The following is a 24,607-nucleotide window of genomic DNA, read 5'->3' on the forward strand; positions in this document are numbered from 1 at the left end:
GCCCATTCGATGATCCGCGCCCGTGATGCCCATCCTCCGCGGTCGGTGCCTGGTGTGGATTCTTCTATTTGTTCCTCTTTCTCTTTCGTTTCTCTCTCCTACTTTTTCTCTCTTCTTCTCTTCTTCTCTTCTTCTCTTCTCCTCTCTTACTTTTTCTGTTACCTTTTCTCTCTTCTCTCTCTTCTCTCTCTTCTCTCTCTCTTGTCCTTTGGTTTTGGGCGGCAATCAATGTTGGACTTATTTTTTTTTAATTTTATCTCCCTCTCTTCGATTGGCGCCCCCTTTCTGTCTCTTCTCTCTCCTACCTTTGCTCTCACTCAAGAGTCCACGCCCATGGCTTTTTGGGCGTGGACCCTTGGTTGCTTTGTTTTTTTTTTTTCGATCTTTCTTTTCTCTCTTCTCTCTCCTACCTTTGCTCTCACTCAAGAGTCTGCGCCCATGGCTTTTTGGGCGTGGACCCTTGGTCTTTTTTTTCTTTTTAGGTATGTTCGCTCATGGCCCTTCGTCCGCTGTCCGCGGCCCTTGGCGGTTGTCGCACCCATCTGGGTTCCGCGTTCATCGTCTCTGGTCCACGGCTGTGACGCTCGTTTGATTCGGTTCTGTGCTCCTCTCCATTGGTCTATGCCTGTCTTCTCTGGTATATAAAATATTTGTTGTTCCTTGGTCTTTGGCCATAGACACACCTTTACTTGAACCTTGACCTTGACTCCTCGCGAACTTCATCCTTGGACTTTGAACCTCGTCCTTGTCCATGGTCTGTTGTCTACGGCCCTTGGCCGTGGCAAATTTTTTTTTTTTTTTGTCGGACCTCTGGATTCAGCACTTTGGATTGTACATATTGTGACGTCTTTCCCTTGCTACTTAAGGTTAAATTCTCATCTTCTTCGCGTACTGTTCCTCGTTGTTGATGCGTATGGTCTATTGACCTTAGTAGTCATTCGATCTTGGCGACCTAGGGTTTCGATGGTTACCTGGGACCTCCCTCTCCTGAGAGACAGGGTTATTGGCTCTGCGATGCGAACTCACTGAAGGAGGTGATCCGTTCCCCTCCCTCGCAACATTGTTGGTGGAGGGAGCGGTCTTCTTACCCCGTGGTGCCATTGAGTAATTATGGAAACAAGCTAGTAGGTACGATGGCTAGCATCATTCCCACAGACGGCGCCAATCTGTTGCGTCAAGAAATCGTCCGACAGTCCCTTTGAGTGTCGTAACCTGCAAAAGGACTAAGGGTGACAATGGAGAACCGGTGTGGTTCCGGCCTAGGACTCTCTGATGCCAAAATTAGATCTCCTGAGCAAACAGATGAATGAATAACATTCAAGATGATTTTATGGAGTAGAGTACCTTCCCTTTTATAGTGGGGTGTGGCGGTGTGGAGAGTCCCAGTTGATGGTGAGTAGTCTTCGTAGTTGATAGAGTCCCTGAGTAGCAGAGCTCATCCTTGATTGGTTGTCTTCCCATGAGACGTAGTGTCATGATAGACTTGGTAGTTGTCTTCCCGTGAGACGTAGTGTCATGATAGACTTGGTAGTTGTATTCCCGTAGTGTCATGATAGACTTGGTATCCTTGATGGATAGACCCATCTACGTGGTAGATGAGGTTCCTGGTATATGAGTCCGTCTAGACTACGTGACTGGTAGGCGATGGCCTAGAGTCCTGGAGACGGTGCATGTCTTGTAGATGGTGACGGTGCCCAAGGGTGGCCACGCCCTAGGGGGTTCGCGCCTATGGGTGTCGGTGGTTGGCGCCTGCGCTTGGTCTTCTCTTGGCCCCGATATGGTCCTCCTCCTTGGGCCAGGCACGTGGTAGCCTCTGATTGGTTGGTGTGATTTTGGGTTTATCAGGGGTAGATTAGAAGGTACCAAGAAGAAGAAGAGCTCAACTCAACTTTTCGACTCTTATCCATCAAGCTAAACTCCCAAAGAAGAATCGCTTAAAGTTTTCCACTTTTTTTATTTCTGTTTACCTCTACTTGCGGTCTTGTATGTTCTTCATATGCGACCGGTAGTGGTTCTCAATGAACTGCTTGGCCGTGGCCACTCTTTCCCGGGTAAGACTTGAACCCAACTCCTCTTCCCCCGACTATTAATTGAACTTGTCTTCCTCCTCCCGATCCTCCTCCATCTCTACACCTCTTTCTCTCTCTTTCTGAGCTTCCTCTGATGCCTCCCGAACAAAACCATATTCTCTCTCTCTCTCTCTCTCTCTAGAGTATGTTTATCTATCTGTCAATATATTTGGTATGAGTTTGTCGCAGGTGGAGGAGGAGGGAGAGTGTAGGTTGTCGATGGCGCGTGATGGTCGCCTCCCTCTGAGTTGCAAGTCTCCAACGATGAAGAGAATGGTTTGTATTTGGGGTTTTACCCTTAAGGGTATTATGGGAAGTTCATCCTGTGGCAAGGGTATTTTCGTCATTGAAAAAGAGTTAACATTGATTTAACTGCGCAGACCTAACGGAGTGGACTAAGTTGAAATAAAGTCATATTATAAGGGGTGTCTGTCATATTTTGATAATTTTGGGGTGTCCGTGATATACAATAAACTTATAGGGGGTGTCCATAAAATTTTCCCTTGTTTCTATTGCTATTATATACCTCTTTTTACCAAGTCAAAGAGATATGTAATGACTTTTTTTTTTTCTTACGGGGAAGTTTGAATATTAGGAGGAACTTAATTAGTATTATAACAAGTTTTGTCAACATAGTAGACTAATCATTCTTATGTGGTTAAAATATATGTTTCAAACATATGTGTCAATGAAAATAAGGTAAATTTGGTAAAAATAAAAGATAAAACTGTTTTGTTAATATGACATTCAATACATGTTTCTTTTTTCTATAACAGCAGAAACAGTTTGTTTCTAGGTTTATCATACAACCTTTGTTGGTAAAGAATTACTATAAAAATCCAGAAACAGAAAATTTGTTTCTAACTCAAAACCAGTTTTTTGAAATAAAATCATTGCCATACACACCCTTAACCATTGGTACTCGGCGTAGTTGACGGGCTAATTAATTTCTGAGTCCCATAATCGGGTGAAGCTGGTGGCGGTGGTATGTTCTTGGGCAGCTGTTCATCATCATAACTTGCTAGATTAATGTCCATCACCTTAATTGGGTTATCCACCTTGTACTCCTCACCCCTAGTCACCATTAAAATTTCCAATACCTCGTCCATAGAAGGTCTCAATTCCTTCTCATGTTGGAGACAACGAAATGCTAACTCTGCAACCAATGTTACAATCCTCCTTGTTGCGTGATCCGATTCAAACCCAAGGCATGGGTCAACCAACTCTTGCAAAGCTCCTTTTTGGATCTTTTTCATTGCCATGTTTGCCAAATTAATCTCATCTCGATGCCTACTGGTATCTATAGCGGGCTTAGATGATATGAGCTCAATCAAGACCACCCCAAAGCTATAAACATCACTCTTGTCCGTAAGCTGGTAGGATCGGTGATACTCGGGATCAACATAACCTGGAGTCCCTTGAGGAGCAGTGGAGACGTAGGAAGCATCAGTAGGGAACAGACGGCATAGCCCAAAATCTGCAACTTTGACATGGAAATGATTGTCAAGGAGGATATTGCTTGTTTTCACATCACGGTGTATGATATCAGAAGCGTGGAGGTAGGAGAGTGCACTTGCAGTCTCTATGGCTATACTCATGCGGACGGGCCATGGGAGTGATCCAACCTTCCTTCTATCACCATGGAGATGATCAGCGACAGTGCCGTTTGGAATGAACTCATAAACAAGGAGGAGTTCTTGGCTGCGATATGAAGTGCACCCATGAAGAGTGACAAGGTTTCGATGGCGCAAACAAGTGAGGATCTCGATTTCATTCATGAACCTCTCAACATGTTTGTAGTTGTTATTGTAAAGCCTCTTGATTGCAACCACACGTCCATCTTGGAGCTTACCTGTTTGTGAATTAAGGACGACAATCCATCAAATGGCTAGACGTAATAGTTAACCAACAAAATACTAAGAGATTAGGTGGAGATCGATGACCCAATAGTATATTAAGACACATGCATCCAGCAAGGTCCCGGTTGACTAGCTAGATAACTGATGTGGGACTATACCTCTATAACTGCTAAGTACATCTCGATCAATATATATATACTCCCAACTCATTTGTATCTTCAATATACACCTGAACATACATCTTAAAGATGGAATGTGGAGATGACCCAATAAAATGTGGGCGTGAATCATGTCGTTGTATAAATACCGTCCTTGGCCCTTCAGGACAACTCACATGGAATCCACTGTTGTAACCCAAGAGGAGTGGATTCGATCCATGTGAATGGCCCTGGAGGGCCGTGGATGGTTACTTGTACAAGAACATGCTCCGGTCTCATAATACGTTAAGACACAGCTAAGGTCCCTAATTACAGATGCAGGTCTATAACTCTATAACTTCTACCAGTCTCTAAAGAATAATTTTCACATAAATTTCACTAGGGAGAAGGAAAGGAATAACATTGGAGGTTTCTTCTTAATTTCTAACGTACCATGGTATACAGTAGCAGAGCCACCATCTCCGAGTACATTAACTGAACTGAAATTATTAGTGGCTTCTTCGAGCTCAGCGTAGGAGAAGATGGGGATTCCAAAGTGGCTGCTGCCCTTTCCAAGGTCTGTCTTCAAGGAGAAAGTGCGGAGTACTCCACGGTTATGTTCAGTCCGGTATTTGTAGATTATGTAGAAAAATATGCTTGTCAAAAGGATTCCTGCTGCAACTCCTACGGGAATACCTGAGAATGGATGAGGAGAATACTTTGAAATTTTTCATTAACCTTCTATGTTATAGATGTGATCTACTCTGGCCGGCAGTGTGAGTTTCAATCAACTTTTTTTTTTGAATGAAAAATATATTATGGCACAAGAGCAAAATACAACATAAAGCCGACGGTAAGGGTGAGGGTGAGGGTGAGGGTGGGGGTGGGGGAGGGGGGCAACTAATTAAAAGTTGATACATCAAAAACAGGGTGGGGAAGAAACATTGAAATACTAATCTTTTGATCAACTAATCAAAGAGTAAAAGAGAAAAGGGAGAATATGTAAGTTGTATTTGGTATGTATTCTAGGTCGAATTCGCATTCTTTGATGATAGAACATGGATTATTGTCTGTGACCTCACACAGTTGGAATAAGGGTTGTTAATTTGAAGTTATGTTTTGAGTTTCAAGTCACATAATAATGGAGAATAAATTACCTATTCCAATAATCTTCGATTGGGTCTTCTTCCCTGCATCAGTCAACAGAAATTACATCTCTTAGTTTAGACATTTAAGATTAGAAGATAAACTGATGACATAATAAACAGAATCCAAAAGTCTACCCATACACACAAACCACAGTTGATATTGATGAGGGCCAAAAAAAGGGATCAAAGAATGATGAAGAAAAGGGTATATAATTAATCTATAAGATCGAGTCTTGATGATGATCAGCTGTTACCTTGATCTGAATTCCATATTCTATCTTTTGGATTGGAACAAAAAAAGCTTTCATCGTCGTAGCTGACACAGAAGGTTCCATTCTCTTCACACTGATTACATAGTTGGGGAAGGATCCAACGAAGACGAAACCCAACAGTGAATAATTGTGAGACATGATCAACCGGCCCATATTGGAATGTGGTAGGTACCACATCCACTGGAAGATGAACCAATTTGCAGTCATATGGTGGAGAGCTTTGATTATTATCGAGAGTAGTACTACTTGGTGGAAGTGGCGCAGGTGCATCTGCTGTTGTTACATCAGCTGGTATTGCCTCAACTTTGCAATAATCTGTGTTAGGAGAGCCATTAATGCATACTCTTAGTGTAAGATTGGGGCTTATCACTTGAGCTGAAAGATGATGGAAAAAGGTTGGCCCCATAGTTGTAAAATTGTTGAAGAGGAACTTGCATCTCTCATTGTCGTTGAGCAAGTCTGCTTGGGTGAACCTCAGGTAATGAGCTAATAAGGTCTTGTTGGTGTAGTCGATGCTATGAACCTCATACATATTATTATTAACACAATTCTGATCATCCCAGGAATTGATCACTGGAATGGAAACATTTATGCAATGAAGGCGTTCTAATCCACAGCCCCAGTTGTCGTTGAAGAAGGGATAACTGATGTTTAAGTTCCCGCAGAATTGGGCCTGACCACAACAATATGAGAACTGTTCATCTTCTGTAGCTGCTGAGATAATAATAGGAAGCTGGAGGAATATTCGAATTAGGAACAGGGGAATTAAGGCAACATTAAGATTATTAACAAACAAGGCGGCATTGATGAAGGGAAAACAGATAGAACAATCACCACCCATCATCCTCGCCCTTGCTGCACTATACTAACTCAAAACCCAATTCTAAAACCAAAGCTAATTAAAATCCGGCCATTAAACAAGAGCTTTTTCTTTTTCTTTGGTAGAAAAAACAAAAAATACAAAACAAGGAACGACCTACCCCCATTAGCTAGCTAGAAAGAGCCTTAATTAAGAAAGTAGATCATGGTTTTCACGACGACCCGTTAGTTGACTTGGAATGATATATATTGAAAGTAGAAACTATTGTATTTGGGTCCTAGCTACTTCAAAGTCAATTAATTGATGATAGGTTCGGTCTGGTTTCAGTCAGGTTGAATCGGGTTCAGTCTGTTATATATTGAGTCAATCTTAAACCAAACTGTCAGTTTCTTATCAATTTGTAGTCGGTCCATTATTGGATTTGGTTCGTTTCGATTTTGGGTTTTATATATATATATATATATATATATATGTAGATAAGAAAATTAATGGGAAAAACCTTATTCTTCGATCGGTTTCTTATCAGGGGCTACTATTGGTCTAGTTTCAAGTTTTTACTGGGTTTGATCAGTTTCAGTTACGATTGTGCATTCAGCCACTCCCAATCGATTTTTAATTTTACTAATTCCATAAACCCCAATTCAAAACCAAACCAATAAACTGTTATTAATCGATTTAATTAGCAAGATTGAACCGATCGGTTTTGGTTTTGGTTTTGGTCGAACCAACCAATCGATGATTCAAGGTGAACTTTACAACCTGCTAACACTACTACATGCCGTGCACACATATATAAAAAAGAATAACAATGCACGACAGAAAATATAGATTACCAATAATTTTTCACCGGAATGATCGACTTCATAGAATAATTAATTAAATACTCTAAAGACACATGAGGTAGGCACGATGCTTGGATTAAAAATTATAAATTTGGCACTTATTTCATATACAATAATTTAGCTATATACGATTCACCCAAAAAAAAAAAAAAAATATTTAGCTATACGTTTCAAACAAGTACGTAGAGGCTAAGGGATCCGATAAGAAGGAAAATTAACTGGTGTACTTGGCATAGTTGGCCGGCTAACTAATCAATTTGTTAGTATTAATCCCGGCCTTAATCGGGTGAAGTTAGAATATGTCCATCACCTCTGTGTTATCCACCTTGTATTCCTCCTGATCAACCCAAGTTGCAGTTAAAATCTCGAATACCTCGTCCATGGAAGGCCTCAATTCTTGCTCATGTTGGAGACAACGAAATGCTAACTCTGCAACCACGGTTACAATCCTCCTTGTTGTGGAATCCGATTCAAACCCAAGGCATGGGTCAACCAACTCTTTCAAATCTCCATTTTGTATCTTGTTCATTGCCATGTTTGCCAAATTAATCTCATCTCGATGCCTACTGATATCAACAGCTGGTTGTGATGATATGAGTTCAATCAAGATCACCCCAAAGCTATAAACATCACTCTTGTCCGTAAGCTGGTAGGAACGGTGATACTCGGGATCAACATAACCTGGAGTCCCTTGAGGAGCAGTGGAGACATGGGAAGCATCAGTAGGGAACAGACGGCATAACCCAAAATCTGCCACTTTGACATGGAAATGATTGTCAAGGAGGATATTGCTTGTTTTCACATCACGGTGTATGATATCAGATGCGTGGAGGTAGGAGAGTGTAGTTGCAGTCTCCATGGCAATGCTCATTCGGACAGGCCATGGGAGTGATCCAACCTTCCTTCTATCACCATGGAGATGATCAGCAACAGTACCATTTGGAATGAACTCATAAACAAGGAGGAGTTCACGGCTACGGTATGAAGTGCACCCGTAAAGAGTCACAAGGTTTTGATGCCGCAAACGAGTGAGGATCTCGATTTCATTCATGAACCTCTCAACATGCTTGGAGTTGTAACGGTAAAGCCGCTTGATTGCAACAACTCGTCCGTCTGGAAGATTTCCTGATTGTAAATTAAGGATAATCATCAATCAAATCAAATGGTAAGACATAATAATATATATATTAAATAAAGTAAGATAACCCACGAAATACCATTTTGCTTTGAATTGGGGAATTGGGGTCTAACCTAAAAGATTAAGGCTTTAGGTGATCAAGTGACCAAATAATATTATTTTAAGACATATTTAAAGCCCATATAGCTGATGTGGGATTATACATGTATAACTTGTAACATCTCTCAACAATAAATTAAAAAATTCATTAGATTGAAGGAAAGGATTGCCTTGCGTTGACATGGCCACCGAGGTTTCTTCTTTCTTACCGTGGTATACAGTACCAAAGCCACCATCTCCAAGTTCATTATCAGAACTGAAATTATTGGTGGCTTCTTCGAGCTCAGCGTAGGAGAAGATGGGAACTCCAAACTGGGTGCTCCCCTTTTCTAGGTCTGTCTTCAAGGAGATTAACCTTCGGACTCCGCCAAGTTTACGTGTAGTCCGGTATTTGTAGAACATGATGAAAAATAAGCTTGTCAAGAGGATTCCTGCCGCAACTCCTGTGGGAATACCTGAGAATGGATGAGGAGAATACTTAGAAATGGTATTGAGACCGGATCCGCCGTGTTCGTTTCGGCCACGATTCCTGGCCAAAACTCACGGAAACGGAGAGGGCAAAATGGTCCCACCACCTCCCCCCCCCAAAAAAAAAAAAAAAAAAAAAAAACCCCTCTATATTGGTTTTTTGAGGGTCAACACAGTTTGATCCGGATACAGCCGATCTGTATCAGTATTGGTGGATTCATATTAGCGCCGATACCATGCACTAAGTTGCAATCCCAAGTTTATAAACCCCAGGGCTGAGATTTCTAGGCTCGAGGTTAGGCTGGACCGGGCCTGGGCTGAACCTTAGTCTGAGCTTGTCTAACCTTGTATTTCCAAATATATATGTATAGGCTTTTACCCTTATTGAAAGAAAAAATATGTTATCCAAAATGGACAAAAAGGTAAGCTTATATCTTTTCAGCAACTATTATAATAAAATTTAGGGTGATTTTATGTCTTTACTTGGGAGTGTAGGCTGCTGCGTTCAAACACATGGAGCGGCCATTCAGGGGGGCGTGGTGGTTATTTCACCCATGCCCATGTGTCTTGGCGCATACTACGTCCCCAACACAGGGAACATTTGGCCTAAAATTTAATACTTATATAAATATATAATGGGATCAGAGAGGGAAAGCCACAACGCCAACTCAAAAGTGAAATTGTAGATCTTCTCGCATATCACTATTCATGTGAGGGATATTTATGTCATAAATAAAAGGGGAAAGGACATAAAGGGCATTTATGACATATCACCCCCTAACAAGAACAGTGATATATGGGGGTGTGTAATTTCATTTTTGAGCTGACATTGTGATTTTTCTTTTTCCCATATATAATATATATAATTATACATCATACATATGGACTTAACTCCTCTCAAGTTCCCTGTCCGGTCAGGTTTGTAGGTTCCTCTCATAGGGGGTCAGAAATGACGACCTCACCCCCTGTCTGAACACACTGATCGGGTGGGGCGAAGTCGTCATTTCTGTCCTCCCTATGAGAGGAACCTATGAACCTGACCGGGCAGAGAACCTGAGAGGAGAAAAATTCCATACATATAGGCTACTAAGGTTAATCAAGGCAGGCAGTGCTGGACTGGGCCTGGGCTGGGCTGTGTTGTTTAAAAAAAACCCAGTTGAGCCCGGCCCGGTTGCACCACTAGTTGGAATAAGGGTAGTTTGAAAGTCACATAATGGAGAATAAATTACCTATTACAATAATCTTTGTTTGGATCTTGTGCCCTGCATCATGTGTCAACATAAAACACAACATTTATCAATTAGTTTGGACATTAAGACTAGAAGATACATTAAGTAATGACATAAACAGAACCCCACAAGTCTACGTACACAAATCAAAGTTGTAATTAATTGATGAGGGCAAAATATATTAGTGAGTGATCAAAGAATCATTCAAAACATGCTTAATTAATTTGCCTTGCAAAATAAGAGTCCTCATCCAGCAGTTTACCTTTTTCTTGATTCCTTCTACCCTTTGGATTGGAGCAAATCACATTTTGATAGCCGTGCACACAGACTGTTCCATTCTTGTCACACTGATGACATAGTTGGGGAAAGCTCCATCGAAGACGAAACCCAACAGTGAGCAATTGCGAGACAGGATCAACCGGGCCATGGAATTTGGAAGGTTGCACATCCACGGGAAGATGAACCAGTTTGCAGTGATCATCATATGGATGAGAGTGATGGCGGGAACTGGGTGGTCGAGGTGGAGGTACATCTGCTACATCTGCAGGTATCACCTCAACTTTGCAGACTTCCTTGCGGTGGGGGACACCACCAACATGATGAGAATCATCATCATTTACTTCTGGATGAGGCCTGCATACTCTTAGTGTAAGGTTTGGGCTTATCACTTGAGCTGAAAGATAACTGAAAATGGGTGGCATAGTATAATTGTTGAAGAGGGCATTGCATTTGTCATTGTCGCTGTGCCAGTCTCGGGTGAACCTCCGATCACGAACTAATATGGTCTTGGTGGTGTAATCGATGCTTCGAACCTCATATGTACTTTCAGCATATTCCTCCCCGATATGGATAATTACTGGTGTGGAATCATTTATACAGCGAATGACTTCGAGTCCGCAATGCCAGTTCGAGCTGTTGAAGAAGGGATAACTGATGCTTAAGTTTCCGCAGAATTGCTGGTACGGAGTACAATGATTATAATCTGAGAATTGATCTGCTCTAGCTGAGAGAAGAGGAAGGTGCATTAATAGAAGAAGTTCGAAGAAGAAGAGAAAGGCAAAAACTAACAAGGCATTGAAGGGCAAAGTACAGATCTTGTTAGAACCCCTCCTCCTCATCATCATCATCATCATCATCCCGGACGCACTAATAAAACTCAAAACAAATCAAGTTGTTGGGAATCTCCAAAATCTTTTCCCTCTTTTTAAAGTCTATCCTTTTGCTTGGTTCTCACAAGTTAAGTCACCAAATTGTACATTCATTTCCTTGGAATCCTTTCAACGGTTCGAACCCGCTTGACACGTCAATTGACTTTGACTAGAAACTTACAAGTTGGAAACATTTGTGTGGGTCCTACCTGAAACAGATATAATAGAAAATGGGGATATTATATGTCACCACCTACTGGTTTCAATTGACCGAGAAGACTTGACTCTTGATAGTCTGGACTCTGGACTCTTTGGCGATCTTCGGGGAAATTTATCCTCTAAAGTGCCGTGCACTGCAATTTGGATCCTCTGCTGTCCAGCTGCCCGGTAAGACCGTGTTGTCAAGACACGGTGAGATGTACAATGATCGCCTTACCTCAACTCGGACAAGGTGCTCGGGCAGGGATATGGCGGTCATTGTGCGTCTCGCTGTATCTTAGCAGCTCGATCTTGTTGGGCAGCTCGACAATAGAGGATCTGGATCTACATTACACTTGAGAATCCAACCGTCCGCGAACCCAACATTTAAGAAAAATAAAAGAAAACGCCGCTTTTCATGTTTTTATTATTCAGTGTGGAGCCTTGGGAGGATGAAAATCCGATTTTGAATGATAAGTGTATTGTTTTTTCTCTTTCATGTATTTATTTCTTAGGTTGACAGACGAATAGTGCGGACTGATCAATACCAATACAGTCAAAAAGTAGGTTTTTTTTAGTAAACAAAAATGGCTTTTACTAAAATGAGGCCCCTTATGGACTGATATTGGCTATGTATCAATGGCGACCGATACTTGTGTCACTAGCATAGACTATAACCATGGGTGATACACATGTCATCACCTAAACATACGTAAAGTATATGTTTGGGCAGGTGATCTGGTTTCAATTATTATAGTTGAGGACTATACTCCGAAGAAACCGCTGCTACACCACCGAAAGGAAGAGAAGAAATGTAATTAAGTTTAAAGGAAGAAGAAAGTTGTTTGGTCACTTGGACCCTGCATCAGCATAGGGCCAAGTGAGGGGATGTGGATGGACATACGTTAAGAGTTAGTTTAATTTTGTGGGGGTGGGGGGGATTTTTTTCTTGGCCTAATTTTAAAAAGGGTTTCCTTTATGCCTTTGCCTTGTGAAGTATAACACTTCATTATGTACCATGTGGCAATACATGGGTTGTTAATTCATGTGCTAGAGGATCTAACAAGCATTTCATGGGCACAATTTCAACTTAAAATGAGTAAAGGAAATAGCTAAATTTGTAAAAGATGTTATTTTATATTTTATATTCATCTCCATTTAATGGTATTTTAATAATTTATCTAAAACTTTATCTCATAGTTTGAGCAGCATGACTTACTCTGAATTAAAATTTTTCCATTGAGATTATTTGTGGGTCCTCTATCACATGGAGCTTTTATAATCATAATTGTAACTCATTAAAATCTTTTATCAAATTTGATACTTTTGGTTTTCACGTGGAATATTTGTTCTCCTTTTCAAATGTTAAAGTATTGAGTCAATTATCACTTTAGTCCCATACTCCTATCACTTCCCCTACCGCTGCTCTGTAACCGTCTTAAGGATTAAGAAATAAGGAAATCTAGCTCAAATCCTCAATATTGGAAACTTCTTTGTCAAGTGAAACCCTAGATAACTTGCTCCATTATTCATATTATTCTCATCCATGTAATCTCCGCAACCAATTTGGATCCTCTGCAAGATATACCATCTCATTCATCTCCTCTCTTAACAATGGTAGAGGCACATCGTCACCATAATAGGATTTGTTATTGTGATTTATATTCTTATTTCTTTTTGTTATTTTCTACTGTTCTGTTTTCTCAAATTTGGTACTGTCCTGATTTCCAAACCTCAACTTTTGCCATTTTGGCAAACTCTGTTAAGCATAAAATTTAACATATAAGCAAGGTAAATTTAGGCTCCCATTGTATCTACCATGTGGAAAATGATTTGAGTCATCGTGATAAGCTAATCAAGAGGGACTCTGTTCTGATTAATTTCTCCAACTTTTACAGACTAAATGAAAACTGAAGAGAGAACGAAATTTATGCCAAACTCGTGTACACAACGGTTATGGAGTCTTTGAATGGACCGGCCAACTAATTGCTCACTCCCTTATCGTTGAAAGAATTGGGTGGAGCCGCCGGTGGTGTCCGCAGCGGTGGCGGCGGTGTATTATTATTATTCTTATTCTTGGAGGGCCCTTCTACTGCATAATCCATGGGAATATCGATTACCTCTGCTGACCCTTGTCCCCCATCCATCGCATTCTTGTAGTCCTCACTCTCTATTCCTTTCAACACCTCCAACACCTCATCCATGGAAGGCCTCAACTCCTTCTCTTTTTGCAGACACCTAAAAGCTAAAGCCGCCACCGATGTCATCTTCCCCTTCACTGTAACATCAGTGTCATATCCGAGACATGGGTCGACCAGCTCGTGCACAGCTCGATTCTGAATCTTTTTGATTGCTAAATTAGCCAAATTAATATCATGATAATCCCTAGTGATATCTACAGCAGGTTTTGATGATATGAGCTCAATCAAAACCACCCCAAAGCTGTACACATCGCTCTTTTCTGTAAGCCTGTAGCACTGGCGATACTCTGGATCAACGTAGCCTGGAGTACCCTGTGGAGCAGTGGAGACGTGGGTGACATCGTTTGGGTAAAGACGGGACAACCCGAAATCTGCAACTTTGACATGGAAATTTTTGCATAGGAGGATGTTGTTAGTCTTCACGTCACGGTGTATGATATCAGAAGCGTGGAGGTATGAGAGTGCTTGAGCCGTCTCTATGGCGATGCTCATACGGGTAGGCCATGGGAGTGAACCAGACTCTGCTCTGTCACCGTGGAGATGATCGGCGACGGTTCCGTTGGAGATGAATTCGTATACGAGAAGGAGTTCACGGCTGTGACGTGAAGTGCAGCCGTAGAGCGTGACGAGGTTCTGGTGACGCAAACGGGCAAGGATTCCGATTTCATTCATGAACTGCTCGACGCGCTTGCAACTGTTCTCATAGAGGCGTTTCACTGCAACCTCTCGCCCGTCCCGTAGCTTCCCTGTTTGCGCAAGTTGAAAACAGGGGGTGGGTTCATCAAATTTCCAATATATCATGGGAAGAAGACAGGGGAAGGATGACTCGCGCTGTTCTTGCATAGTGCTTACCATAGTATACAGTGCCAAATCCTCCATCGCCGAGTTCTTGATTGGAATTGAAATTATTAGTTGCTTCTTCGAGCTCTTCGTAGGTGAAGACAGGGACTCCGTAGTGAGAATAGGAAGCGATGCTTGCAGAGAGTGGGGTTAAAGAAGGAGACAAGCTTCTGGTCTTGAAAAGGGGAAAGAGGGCTCCCTTCCGGCGGCGGTAATATATGAGGAAGAAAACTAAGCATATTAGGACGATACCCCCAACTCCTAATGTGACGCCTGAAAATGGAGGACAGAGCTCAGAGATTATTTGATTGACACCAATTCGAACTTCATAATTCAAAGAGAGAGGAAATTAAGGATAATCCATTAACACAGATACAGATAATAAAACCTATTTTAATTTTCGTTTTTGCCTTGTCCTTGTAGTTACTCTTGTTTCCTGCAACCAAAATAAATAAAAAATATGCCACTAGTTTAGGCATCATTGATGATTGGAGTTATATAATCATAATAAGCAAAAACTGCAGTCTTAAGTCGACAACCAAAATCCCCATGATTTATATCATGATGAAAAAAAGAATCAAACTAACGACCATTCAGAAAAAGAAATAACTTTCTACAGTTCGTTCTACAGTACCATTTTGTGGATTTTGATCACCGTGATTCGTGGCCGTACAAAAGAAACGTCCTTTGTTCTGTATCTGTTCGAGACAGGGTGTACCTTCACACCCTTTACAGTCAAGGGGAAGTTCCCATTGAAGACGAAACCCGTCAGACAACCGATTCAAGAGGCCGGGATCCTTCCCAGAAAAATCCACGGGAAACTCAATCATTTTGCAGGCAGACGAAGATGGAGATGGAGTTTTCAGGAAATCGAAACTGGATGAGAAATGAAGATCATAGGCTCCGCAGCGTTTGACACCCGAATATTCGTGACCTTCATCTTTTTCTGTTTCGGAGATACTAAGATTGGCCTTGCATATTCCAAAGTAAAGAAAGGGGGTTTTCAGTTGGAAGGTAAGATTCCCGGAAATTCGTGGGATGGTGAAGCTGTAGAGTTCATCGCACCTGTTCTGTTCTATGAGTTCTGAGAAATTTTGGTCATGAATGAAAATCATCTTTTCCTTGTAGTGGATGTTTTTAACCTCCAAACTGTCCTCCTCTGGATCTTTTGTAGTAGAGTTGATAAATAGTTGTGTTGAGTTGTCAAAACAATGGATAACGCCTAACCCACATTCTTCCTTTGGGTGTATGGAGAAGGGGTAACTGATGTTCAATTTCCCACAATTGGAGCGGAAGGGAGCACAACGTTGGATCAAAAGGTATTCTTCTTCATCAACTGATGATCCGAGTGAAAGCTGCGACACAATTAGAAAGAAGAAGAAGACGAAAGGAAAAGCAAGCCGAACAAACGAAGCATGCATATGGGAAAACAATATTAATGAAGGAGAACCCATCGATCCTACATAGTACTACTACTACTACTACCGCTTAATTTACAATCGATTGAAAACCAAGATCATCATCAGCGTGATCATCCCACAAACTACGTATGTAATCCTGTTATGTTGTTGGTTACTACTAGTCCAATATTCTAACCATCGCCACTGCCAAGATGAAGGAAGGACCACTTGACGCGCCATGAATGATCAATCGTCCCAGCAGAGCAGAAGTTTCCTCCACACCTTTCCAGTTGACCACCAAGACTTAAGACTCTCGAGTCTTCTCTCTACAAAATAATATCTCTTCTCATCCATTTGGACTTGGCTAACGTTACATTGAAAAGTCATCAGCAGCCTTGGGCTTCTTGTCTGAAACGTCTCGCCTGCCTGAGGTGGGACATTTTCTTGGTGAGGAACAGTAGGTAGAGCTTATTATTCTTGTAATGGAGGATTAATAATTAGGAACTGGTAGTGAAAAATTATACGTCTCATATACTCTTTTTAATACGGTTGATTTCATTCGCTGTTGGACTAAGCTGAGTGATTAGATGGAAGTAACAGTCAAAAGTCTGAATTATTATATGGTGGAGTGAAAGAAGGTGCAGACGACACAAGAAAAGGAAAAACGCGTGGATTGTAATGTCGAAAATTGGTAGTGGTGGAGCCATAGATGGAGACGTCGGTCTTTATCTTCACCTCCCCTTGAATTTTTTGAGATTTTTCTATTTTTTGAGTTCTGGGGTCTACTGGGTAATCCAACCATAGGGATGGAAAGAACGTGTCAAATTATGGCAGGTGGAATATGTGCCATGTCGCAGATGGGTTTACCACGTGGCTATAATAGCCACTCGTTTTTACAAACGCGTAAGGGGTTTTTTTTTTTTTTTTTTTTGGCACATAACGCGTAAGGGTTTGAATCGCCAAGATTGGATTTGAATTTAGATTATAAATCTTTGGGTAAATTACAGTGCCATCCCCTAAGGTTTGTATAAATTACAGCACAATCCCCTGTGTTTTCAAATTATACAACTACACCTCCTCAGTTGACGATAAATGGATGGTGTTAACTTATATATTTTATATACCAATTTTGCCCTCGTCTATTATGTTGTTTAAACTTAGTGGAAATTCCATCTTTACCCTGATGTAAGATTATAACCCAAACCCTTTTACCGTTTTCTTCCCCAAATGTGAAGTTGCCTCCATCGCTGGCCTGCAAATCCATCACTGACATGCAACTGCAACTCCATCGCTGACCTGCAAATCCAAATGTGAAGTTGCCTCCATACCCATTGGTGAACTACAACTCCATCGTACAGGTATACATCTATTTTTCTCTCTCATCTATTCTCCCTCTATGCTTACTCTCTCCGATTTTTTTTCGTTTCTCTCAGTCATGTGCTATTAACCCTAAAAAAATCTGTTCCAAAACAAGCAGGTCAAAACTCAAAACTAGAGAAATAAACTTCTCTCGATCATCTCTAGCTATCTAGTTAGTTAATAATTTTCTTCTAACTAGCTCTAATAAATTAAGGGGTTTAATTGATTTGAGGTTGCAGGGCTGCAAGGTGTGGAAAGAGTTGCAGACTGAGATGGATTAACTACCTAAGACCAGAGCTGAAAAGGGGTTCTTTTTCTGAACAAGAAGAAAGAACCATCACTGATGTTCATAGAATTCTAGGCAACAGGTTTGTTTGTGTGATCAAATTCTTTAAAATCCCAACCCATCAAATTTCTCAGCATTTCCGATTTCTCATCAGATGAAGTTCCTTAATTTATTTATTTTTCACAGATGGGCCCAGATAGCTAAGCATCTACCAAGAAGAACAGATAATGAGGTGAAGAATTTCTGGAACTCATGCATTAAGAAAAAGCTGATTGCACAAGGATTGGATCCAAAAACTCACAATCTCCTCCCTTCTTATCAGTTTATCAACAATAAAAATAACAATGCATGCAATAATCTTCATATCTACCAAGAACCCACTTCAATTTTCTCAGTAAATTCATAAATGAGAGATGGACCAATGAACACAAGTTCACTTTTTATCACATTGCCACCACCACCACCTCCTCCCTCCTCCTCATCCATCTTTTGCATATACTGCTTCTACTCAAATTCATACTCCATTTCATGAAACCATGACAATTATTAATCCCTCCTATGAACACCAAAATCCCAATCTTGCTTGGAATGTTAAAGGCCAAAACTTGCAGGTTTCTTTTGATTTTGCTAGTCGATCTTCTATTGATCAGAGTATACCCATCTCCTCATCTCCAATAATTCCATCCGGGTTTGGGTTTTTAGATGAGAATCTCATGTGGGGTGCTTGTGGTGTTGAACCCTTTGAGCCTCCAAGGCAGGAAGAGATGCAACCATTACAGCAAGAAAAGAGAGCCTAGGAGGTATATGAAGCTGAGTTCGATGAAACCAATTATTAATCCCTCCTATTAATATTGCGGGAACCTAAATATTAAAACTCCAGATCTGACCATCAGAACTTGATCAGAGTGTGTGGAGTTGCTCCTACCTACTAGAGTGACCTTCGGCGTAGGTTGTCGTCGTAGGTTGCAGATCTCGATGATGGCTTTCCAACGTCGCAGTTCTCAAAGATGGATTCACGTCTCTACGGTGGTCGCACACTTCTCAAATCGTGTAGCAGGAATGGGGTGGCGATGAACCCTCCCTGTATACATCACCCTCTTCTGAAGTTGCAGAGAACCAGAACGGGGAGGGAAGCTCCTTAGTTCGAGTAACAGGGTAAATTAGTCATTTTAGGTCATGAATTACTATCTCCGTACAACATAACGGGAATGATATAACGGAATGGGGCAGACTGTAACAAATCATCAAAACTGAGGGGGTATAGCTGTATAATTTGGAAACACAGGGGGTCGCACTGTAATTTTTCCTAAATCTTTCTATCTGATTGGCTAGTATCATTGCTGTAGATGGGAGTTGAATGTGATCAAATGGAGATCCAATGATTTGTATTGATCAATCCAAAGTCTGATCTATGGCTGAGATTAGACATTTTAGATTTGTTAAGCACATGCTTTCACCAGAAGGTCTCAAGTACAAGTCTTCTCCTGGTTGTTACTTTCCGAGTCCGGATCCTCTACTCCCGCCTGCACCTACTTTTGTGTGCGCCCTACACACAATAGGGCACGCAAAGACCGCCTTACCCATGCCCGAGCGCCTTGCCTGAACGGGGATAAGGCAGTCTTTGCCCGCCTCGTTGTGTGTAGGGCGCACATGGAAGTAGGGGCAGGAGGAAGTAGAGGATGTCGATTCGTTACCTTCCCCCCTCCCCAGTTCCCCCCCCCCCCACATGCATTTTGAGTACATTTAAGTAGTGCTAGTTGCATTGTCGTGGCCTCATCCGATTGGGTGGATCAGAATCTTCATCTAACGACCATGTCTCAACCGTGATATCTGATGACAATCGTGCGGCTATTATTACAGGCATTTTAAAACGCATTTTCTTCGTGTTCCATCGATGTGTAGGAATCTTAAAAGATTCTTTTTTAAGCCTGGTTATTGGCCGAACTTCTCTAGGGCTTTCTGGAGGCTATATAACTCCGAATTAGGCTTGTGAGATGTTGATTTCAATTAATTTTTTGACAGGAAGACGCTGGTGCTCTCTGCAAAACTCTTTGGTAACTCCAGAAGAAGATATTTGCACCCAGAAGTCGGATTTTCTCCATTATGCATTGATTTGGTGTTGAAATCGAAGTGGAGACTTCCTTGATGTTCTAAGCTTCTGGCAGGAGTGGAATGCACTTGACGAAGCCCAAGTGAGTTATTTTTCTCTTGTCCTCAATGTGTTAGATGTATTGTCTAGAAGAGTGAGATTGTGTGACATTGAATGTGTTTGGGTGAGGGATAATTTGTAAGTCACTGTGGGCATGCTAAATGTTTGATAAATTGTCACAGTTGACATTGGTGAATCGTAGGGTATTCTATAAACCCTTTTTATTCTTGTTTTGTATTGTTCTGTTTTCTAAGGAGTATAAAGACACAGGCATCTGATAAGACCTCAGTGGAAGGCAATCTGTAAATCTCAGTGAGGAGTTACTGAGATTAGCCCAGTGAGCAGTCTGTGGATGTAGGCACATTGTCGAACCACGTAAACTAATTGTGTACTGTGGATATCTCTTTTGCATAGAAGTGCTTGTGTGTAGGGTGGTTGAGCACGTTCGGTAGACTCATTTTCCTATTGTGTTTTATGTTGCTGGGAAGAGGAGTAGATATGCTGTTGAATATGCATGTGTCTAGAACTACTACCAATGAAAGAATTGTCCATCTAATCCAGAAAGAAAAGTTTGGTTAGCATTGATTCTTCCCTCCCCTCTCAATGTCTGGGAACTTCACACTTGGTTTTGTTACAGCGTTTCCTAGTACATTTTGCTTGTGAGATGTGAATTAGCTTGATGGGGTTTCTTCGCATCCAATTTCTAGGCTGGTAGCTAGGAATCCAAATGTAAGAAAAAGATTTTTTACAAACATTGGTTTCTTACACACACACACACACATTTATTTTTGTCAAAAGATTTCTTAAACATAGAGGATGGTTGTTGTACAATGTAAGGTATGGTGTATGAGGCACTGCCAATAATGGTTTATCATTTTCGAATTGTCTCCTTGCTCTATGTTATCGTTTTCAAATTAATAAAGGTAATGTGTTCCTTTTGGTTTGGGAGAAACTTGCTTTAAAGTGAAAACCCAAATTAAGTTCTGTAATTCTTATCTGCGCTTTGAATTTTCATCCTCACCTAAATGAAGAAATAAAAATTAATTAGATAATCTGAAAGTAACATAGAAACATGTTCTCGAGAAGGGCAAACATTTTTTCAGTACAATTTTGAATGTGTTTGTTGTATTAATTTATTTGAGAGCTTTGATTTCTAGAAGATGGTTTTCATGTCTTAGTTATGAATTGTTAGTCTCGATTTGCCGAGAGAAAATAAAAAAGACAATGGAAGAGGGCTGAAAAGAGTTCTGCTCTTCCGCTGAAAAAGAATTCTCTAGCGAGCGTGCCCCGTCCACTGAGTGCCCAGTGTCGTGATGTGTGCCTATGTGGGCCCGATGCACATCCAGCCAACCTAGCCATTGGATGCCTCACTGGGCACTCCCTGGGCGATGGGCTCGCTTGAGAGGAGCTGGATCCTATGGTTCCTAAACCTGTACGTTGGATCGTACAAAATTACCACTCAACCCCTAATGAACTAAAAAATCCCATTCAGTTCAAGGCTCTTATTGACCCTGCACTAGTGCAGACACTACATGACCAGATAGCAACATCTTACAACAACAAATGGATCTTTATCTTCTCAATTTTGGTGCACCTAAATGTGCATCGAACAATGCACCACACTTGAGAGGATAAAAACCCACTCTCAAGTGGTGTGGTGCACCGTCCAACCTTAATCCAACTAAATGGGCTCCTCTACAAGGATCCTTGAGAAGACAAAATATTAATATTAACTAAAAAAAATGAACACAACACAATAATTACAAATTAACTGGGGTCTGCTACATGTATCATCGCCCTCCAATAAACTTTATTCGACATCATACTTCAGAGAAGATTCAAACTATGCATGTCTTTCCTCATTACTTCCCCAAGGGTCATTTTAGACTTGCCCCTTGTTCTTTTATAAGTACCTTCAATTTGAATCAAGTCATTCCTCCAAAGTGGGGCATCCGAAGGCCTCCCATTGAACATGTTCATGCCACCTCAAACACCACTTAGTTTGTATAAGACAAGTTAACTATAAATTATACGGTATATGAAGACGAGAGGGAAACAAGGCCACATCTTAATGTCAAGACCATACATGTTTACGTGTTAGGTTTTTCCGTTTGCTTAGGGTTTGTTTTTTCTGCCGCTGTGCATGTTAGGTTTTTCCACCGTTAGTGTGTGTAATCCTTACTTCCCATCTCCTCTTCCACTTCTTCTGCCATGACCCTTGGAACCGCTACCGGAGATGATGCCGACAACGACGACAACGATGATAACGATGACAACAAACCTGCCATCCCCTCGTTCATGAATCATCACCGCCCCACCTTCCACTCTGTTTCAACGCCCTCTGTGCCCCCCCCCCCCACCTGCCGGCTTGCTCCACCTCCCTTTGTACATGCCCGCTTTCTGTCTTGCTCCACCTCCATCTGCGCCCGCACCCCTTCCGCCCTGCTCCCACAATGGTTGTCACTGCCAATTCTTTTTGCCCTCCCCCTTTCCCTTCCCTGAAGCTCCTCGTTCTGTGGTTGATTAGGTTTTTTTGCCATCGTCGGCAAACAATTGCAGTTTATGTGCTCCAATTTTATGTTTCAATTTATGGGCTCTATGTGGACAACACCGAGGGGCTCTCAATCAAATGAGGTCTTTCTTTGTTCTTTGTTTGTGTGTTTGCAGGTGATGCTGACTCAGGTGCTAGTGGCATCGAGGTTATCGTCGGCTCCGAAGCTCCAGCTCCCGTCCAATCTTCATCAAATCTCTCCTGTCGTCGGATGAAGCTTCACTCGCGGATCCAACAAATCCTTGCAAATCTATTCGAAAGTAGGTTGTGGCAGCGATTCTGGTGGTTTTCTTGTCGTCAATCGAAGCTCCACTCGTCGATCCAGCAGACCTTTGCCAATCCGGCAAGTCTGTTTGAAAGTAGGTTGTGGTAGCATGTCAGCACGCGTGGGCAGTGTGGCGTTGAACTGATCGGCACGTATGGGGCTTCCTCTTTTGACACGTATGTGCATGCGCTTAAAATTAGCTGTGTACAGCCTGTTATCTAGGGAAGTGGCTGTAACTCAACCCCTAGTTTGTATGACCCAGCCAATGACATGTGAGATTGGATCAATTTACACTCATTGGTTTTGAATACTATATATCTATACCTTGTGTTTATCATGTTCTTTATCTTTTTTATGTATTTTGTATTCTTTTGCTAGGCGTTGGGCATGCATGAATGAATATCCCTCTTTCTACACCCAAAAAAAAAAAAACAAAAAGACGAGAGGGAAACTTACACCAAATTTCTTTTTATTTTTTTTTTTTTTTCTTGATAGTAGCTTTACACCAAATGGCACAATGTCATAAACGCCCAACAAGAGAATGAAATTGATGCCAAACTCGAGTACCCAATGGTTATGGAATATGGAGTCTTTGAATGGACCAGCCAACTAATTAGGTGGAACCACCGGCTGAGGCGGAGTATTATTATACTTCGTGGGCTCTTCTACTGTATAGTTCATGGGAATATAGATCACCTCTGCCCCTTCTTCTCCATCCGCCACATTCTTGTAGTCCTTACTCTCTATTCCCCTCAACACCTCCAATACCTCATCCATGGAAGGCCTCAACTCCATCTCATATTGGAGACACCTAAACGCTAAAGCCGCCACCGATGTTGTCATCTCCCTTACTGCAACATCAGTTTCATATCCGAGACAAGGGTCGACCAGCTCGTGCACAGCTCGACTCTGAATCTTGTTGATCGCTAAGTCAGCCAAATTAATCTCATAACGATGCCTAGTGATATCTACAGCAGGCTTTGATGATATGAGCTCAATCAACACCACCCCAAAGCTGTACACATCGCTCTTTTCTGTAAGCCTGTAGCACTGGTCATACTCTGGATCAACGTAGCCTGGAGTACCCTGTGGAGCAGTGGAGACGTGGGTGACATCGTTTGGGAAGAGACGTGACAACCCGAAATCTGCAACTTTGACTTGGAAATTTTTGCATAGGAGGATGTTGTTAGTCTTCACGTCACGGTGTATGATACCAGAAGCGTGGAGGTATGAGAGTGCTTGGGCTGTCTCTATAGCGATGCTGATACGGGTAGGCCATGGAAGCGAACGAGACTCTGCTCTGTCTCCGTGGAGATGATCAGCAACGGTTCCATTGGGGATGAATTCGTAAACGAGTAGGAGTTCGCGGCTGTGGCGTGAAGTGCAGCCATAGAGGGTGACGAGGTTCTGATGACGCAAACGGGCGAGGATTCCAATTTCATTCATGAACTGCTCGACGCGTTTACAATTGTTCTCATAGAGACGCTTCACTGCAACCTCTCTCCCGTCCCGTAGCTTCCCTGTTTACGGAAGTTGGACAACAGGGGCGCATAAAATTTAATTTCCTATTTATGTGAAGAAGACAGGGGAAGGATGACTCGCGCTGTTCTTGCATAGTGCTTACCATAGTATACGGTGCCGAAGCCTCCATCACCGAGTTCTTGATTGGAATCGAAGTTGTTAGTGGCTTCTTCGAGTTCTTCGTAGGTGAAGACGGGGACTCCATAGTGGGGATAGGAAGGGATGCTTGCAGAGAGTGGGGATAAAGATGGAGACGAGCTTCTAGTCTTGAAAAGGGCAAAGACGGCTCCCTTCCGTCGGCGTTGGTAGTAGATGAGGAAGAAAACTAAGCATATTAGGAGGATCCCCCCAACTCCTGAGATGACGCCTGAAAATGGAGGACAGAACTCAGAGATTTTTTGATTGACCCCAACAGAAATTCAAACTCCATAATTCAAAGAGAAAAGAAATCTAATCAATTAAGCAACACAATAAATGTATTGTGAAATCTAATCGATTAAGCAACACAATAAATCATGCAATTAATACCTATTATAATTCTCTTCTTCTCCGTATTCCCTGCCACAAAAACCCAAAAATGACATCATAGCATTAGTTTAAGCATCAAT

General features: G+C 41.7%; 3 protein-coding genes across 3 annotated transcripts; all 3 read right to left on the reverse strand.

Moving 5' to 3' along the window:
- Nucleotides 1-2,977: 2,977 nt before the first annotated feature.
- On the reverse strand, nt 2,978-6,329 carry LOC122645392 (LEAF RUST 10 DISEASE-RESISTANCE LOCUS RECEPTOR-LIKE PROTEIN KINASE-like 1.1). The gene is made up of 4 exons (XM_043838700.1): nt 5,468-6,329; nt 5,223-5,255; nt 4,519-4,761; nt 2,978-3,921 (listed from the first exon to the last, which is right to left on the reverse strand). The coding sequence occupies exons 1-4, from the start codon at nt 6,327-6,329 to the stop codon at nt 2,978-2,980; spliced, it is 2,082 nt and encodes a 693-aa protein (XP_043694635.1).
- Nucleotides 6,330-7,439: 1,110 nt separating this feature from the next.
- On the reverse strand, nt 7,440-11,106 carry LOC122645393 (LEAF RUST 10 DISEASE-RESISTANCE LOCUS RECEPTOR-LIKE PROTEIN KINASE-like 1.1). The gene is made up of 3 exons (XM_043838701.1): nt 10,344-11,106; nt 8,594-8,839; nt 7,440-8,272 (listed from the first exon to the last, which is right to left on the reverse strand). Exons 1-3 carry the CDS (start codon nt 11,104-11,106, stop codon nt 7,440-7,442), a joined length of 1,842 nt encoding a protein of 613 aa, XP_043694636.1.
- A 2,303-nt stretch (nt 11,107-13,409) lies between these two features.
- LOC122645394 (LEAF RUST 10 DISEASE-RESISTANCE LOCUS RECEPTOR-LIKE PROTEIN KINASE-like 1.4) lies at nt 13,410-24,565 on the reverse strand. Its single transcript, XM_043838702.1, has 3 exons — nt 24,528-24,565; nt 24,103-24,366; nt 13,410-14,374 (listed from the first exon to the last, which is right to left on the reverse strand). The coding sequence occupies exon 3, from the start codon at nt 14,298-14,300 to the stop codon at nt 13,410-13,412; it is 891 nt and encodes a 296-aa protein (XP_043694637.1). The 5' UTR covers nt 14,301-14,374; nt 24,103-24,366; nt 24,528-24,565.
- Between the last annotated feature and the right edge of the window lie 42 nt (nt 24,566-24,607).

Source organism: Telopea speciosissima, chromosome 11 (assembly GCF_018873765.1).
Source record: "Telopea speciosissima isolate NSW1024214 ecotype Mountain lineage chromosome 11, Tspe_v1, whole genome shotgun sequence".
In the NCBI taxonomy this organism is placed as follows: Eukaryota; Viridiplantae; Streptophyta; class Magnoliopsida; order Proteales; family Proteaceae; genus Telopea; species Telopea speciosissima.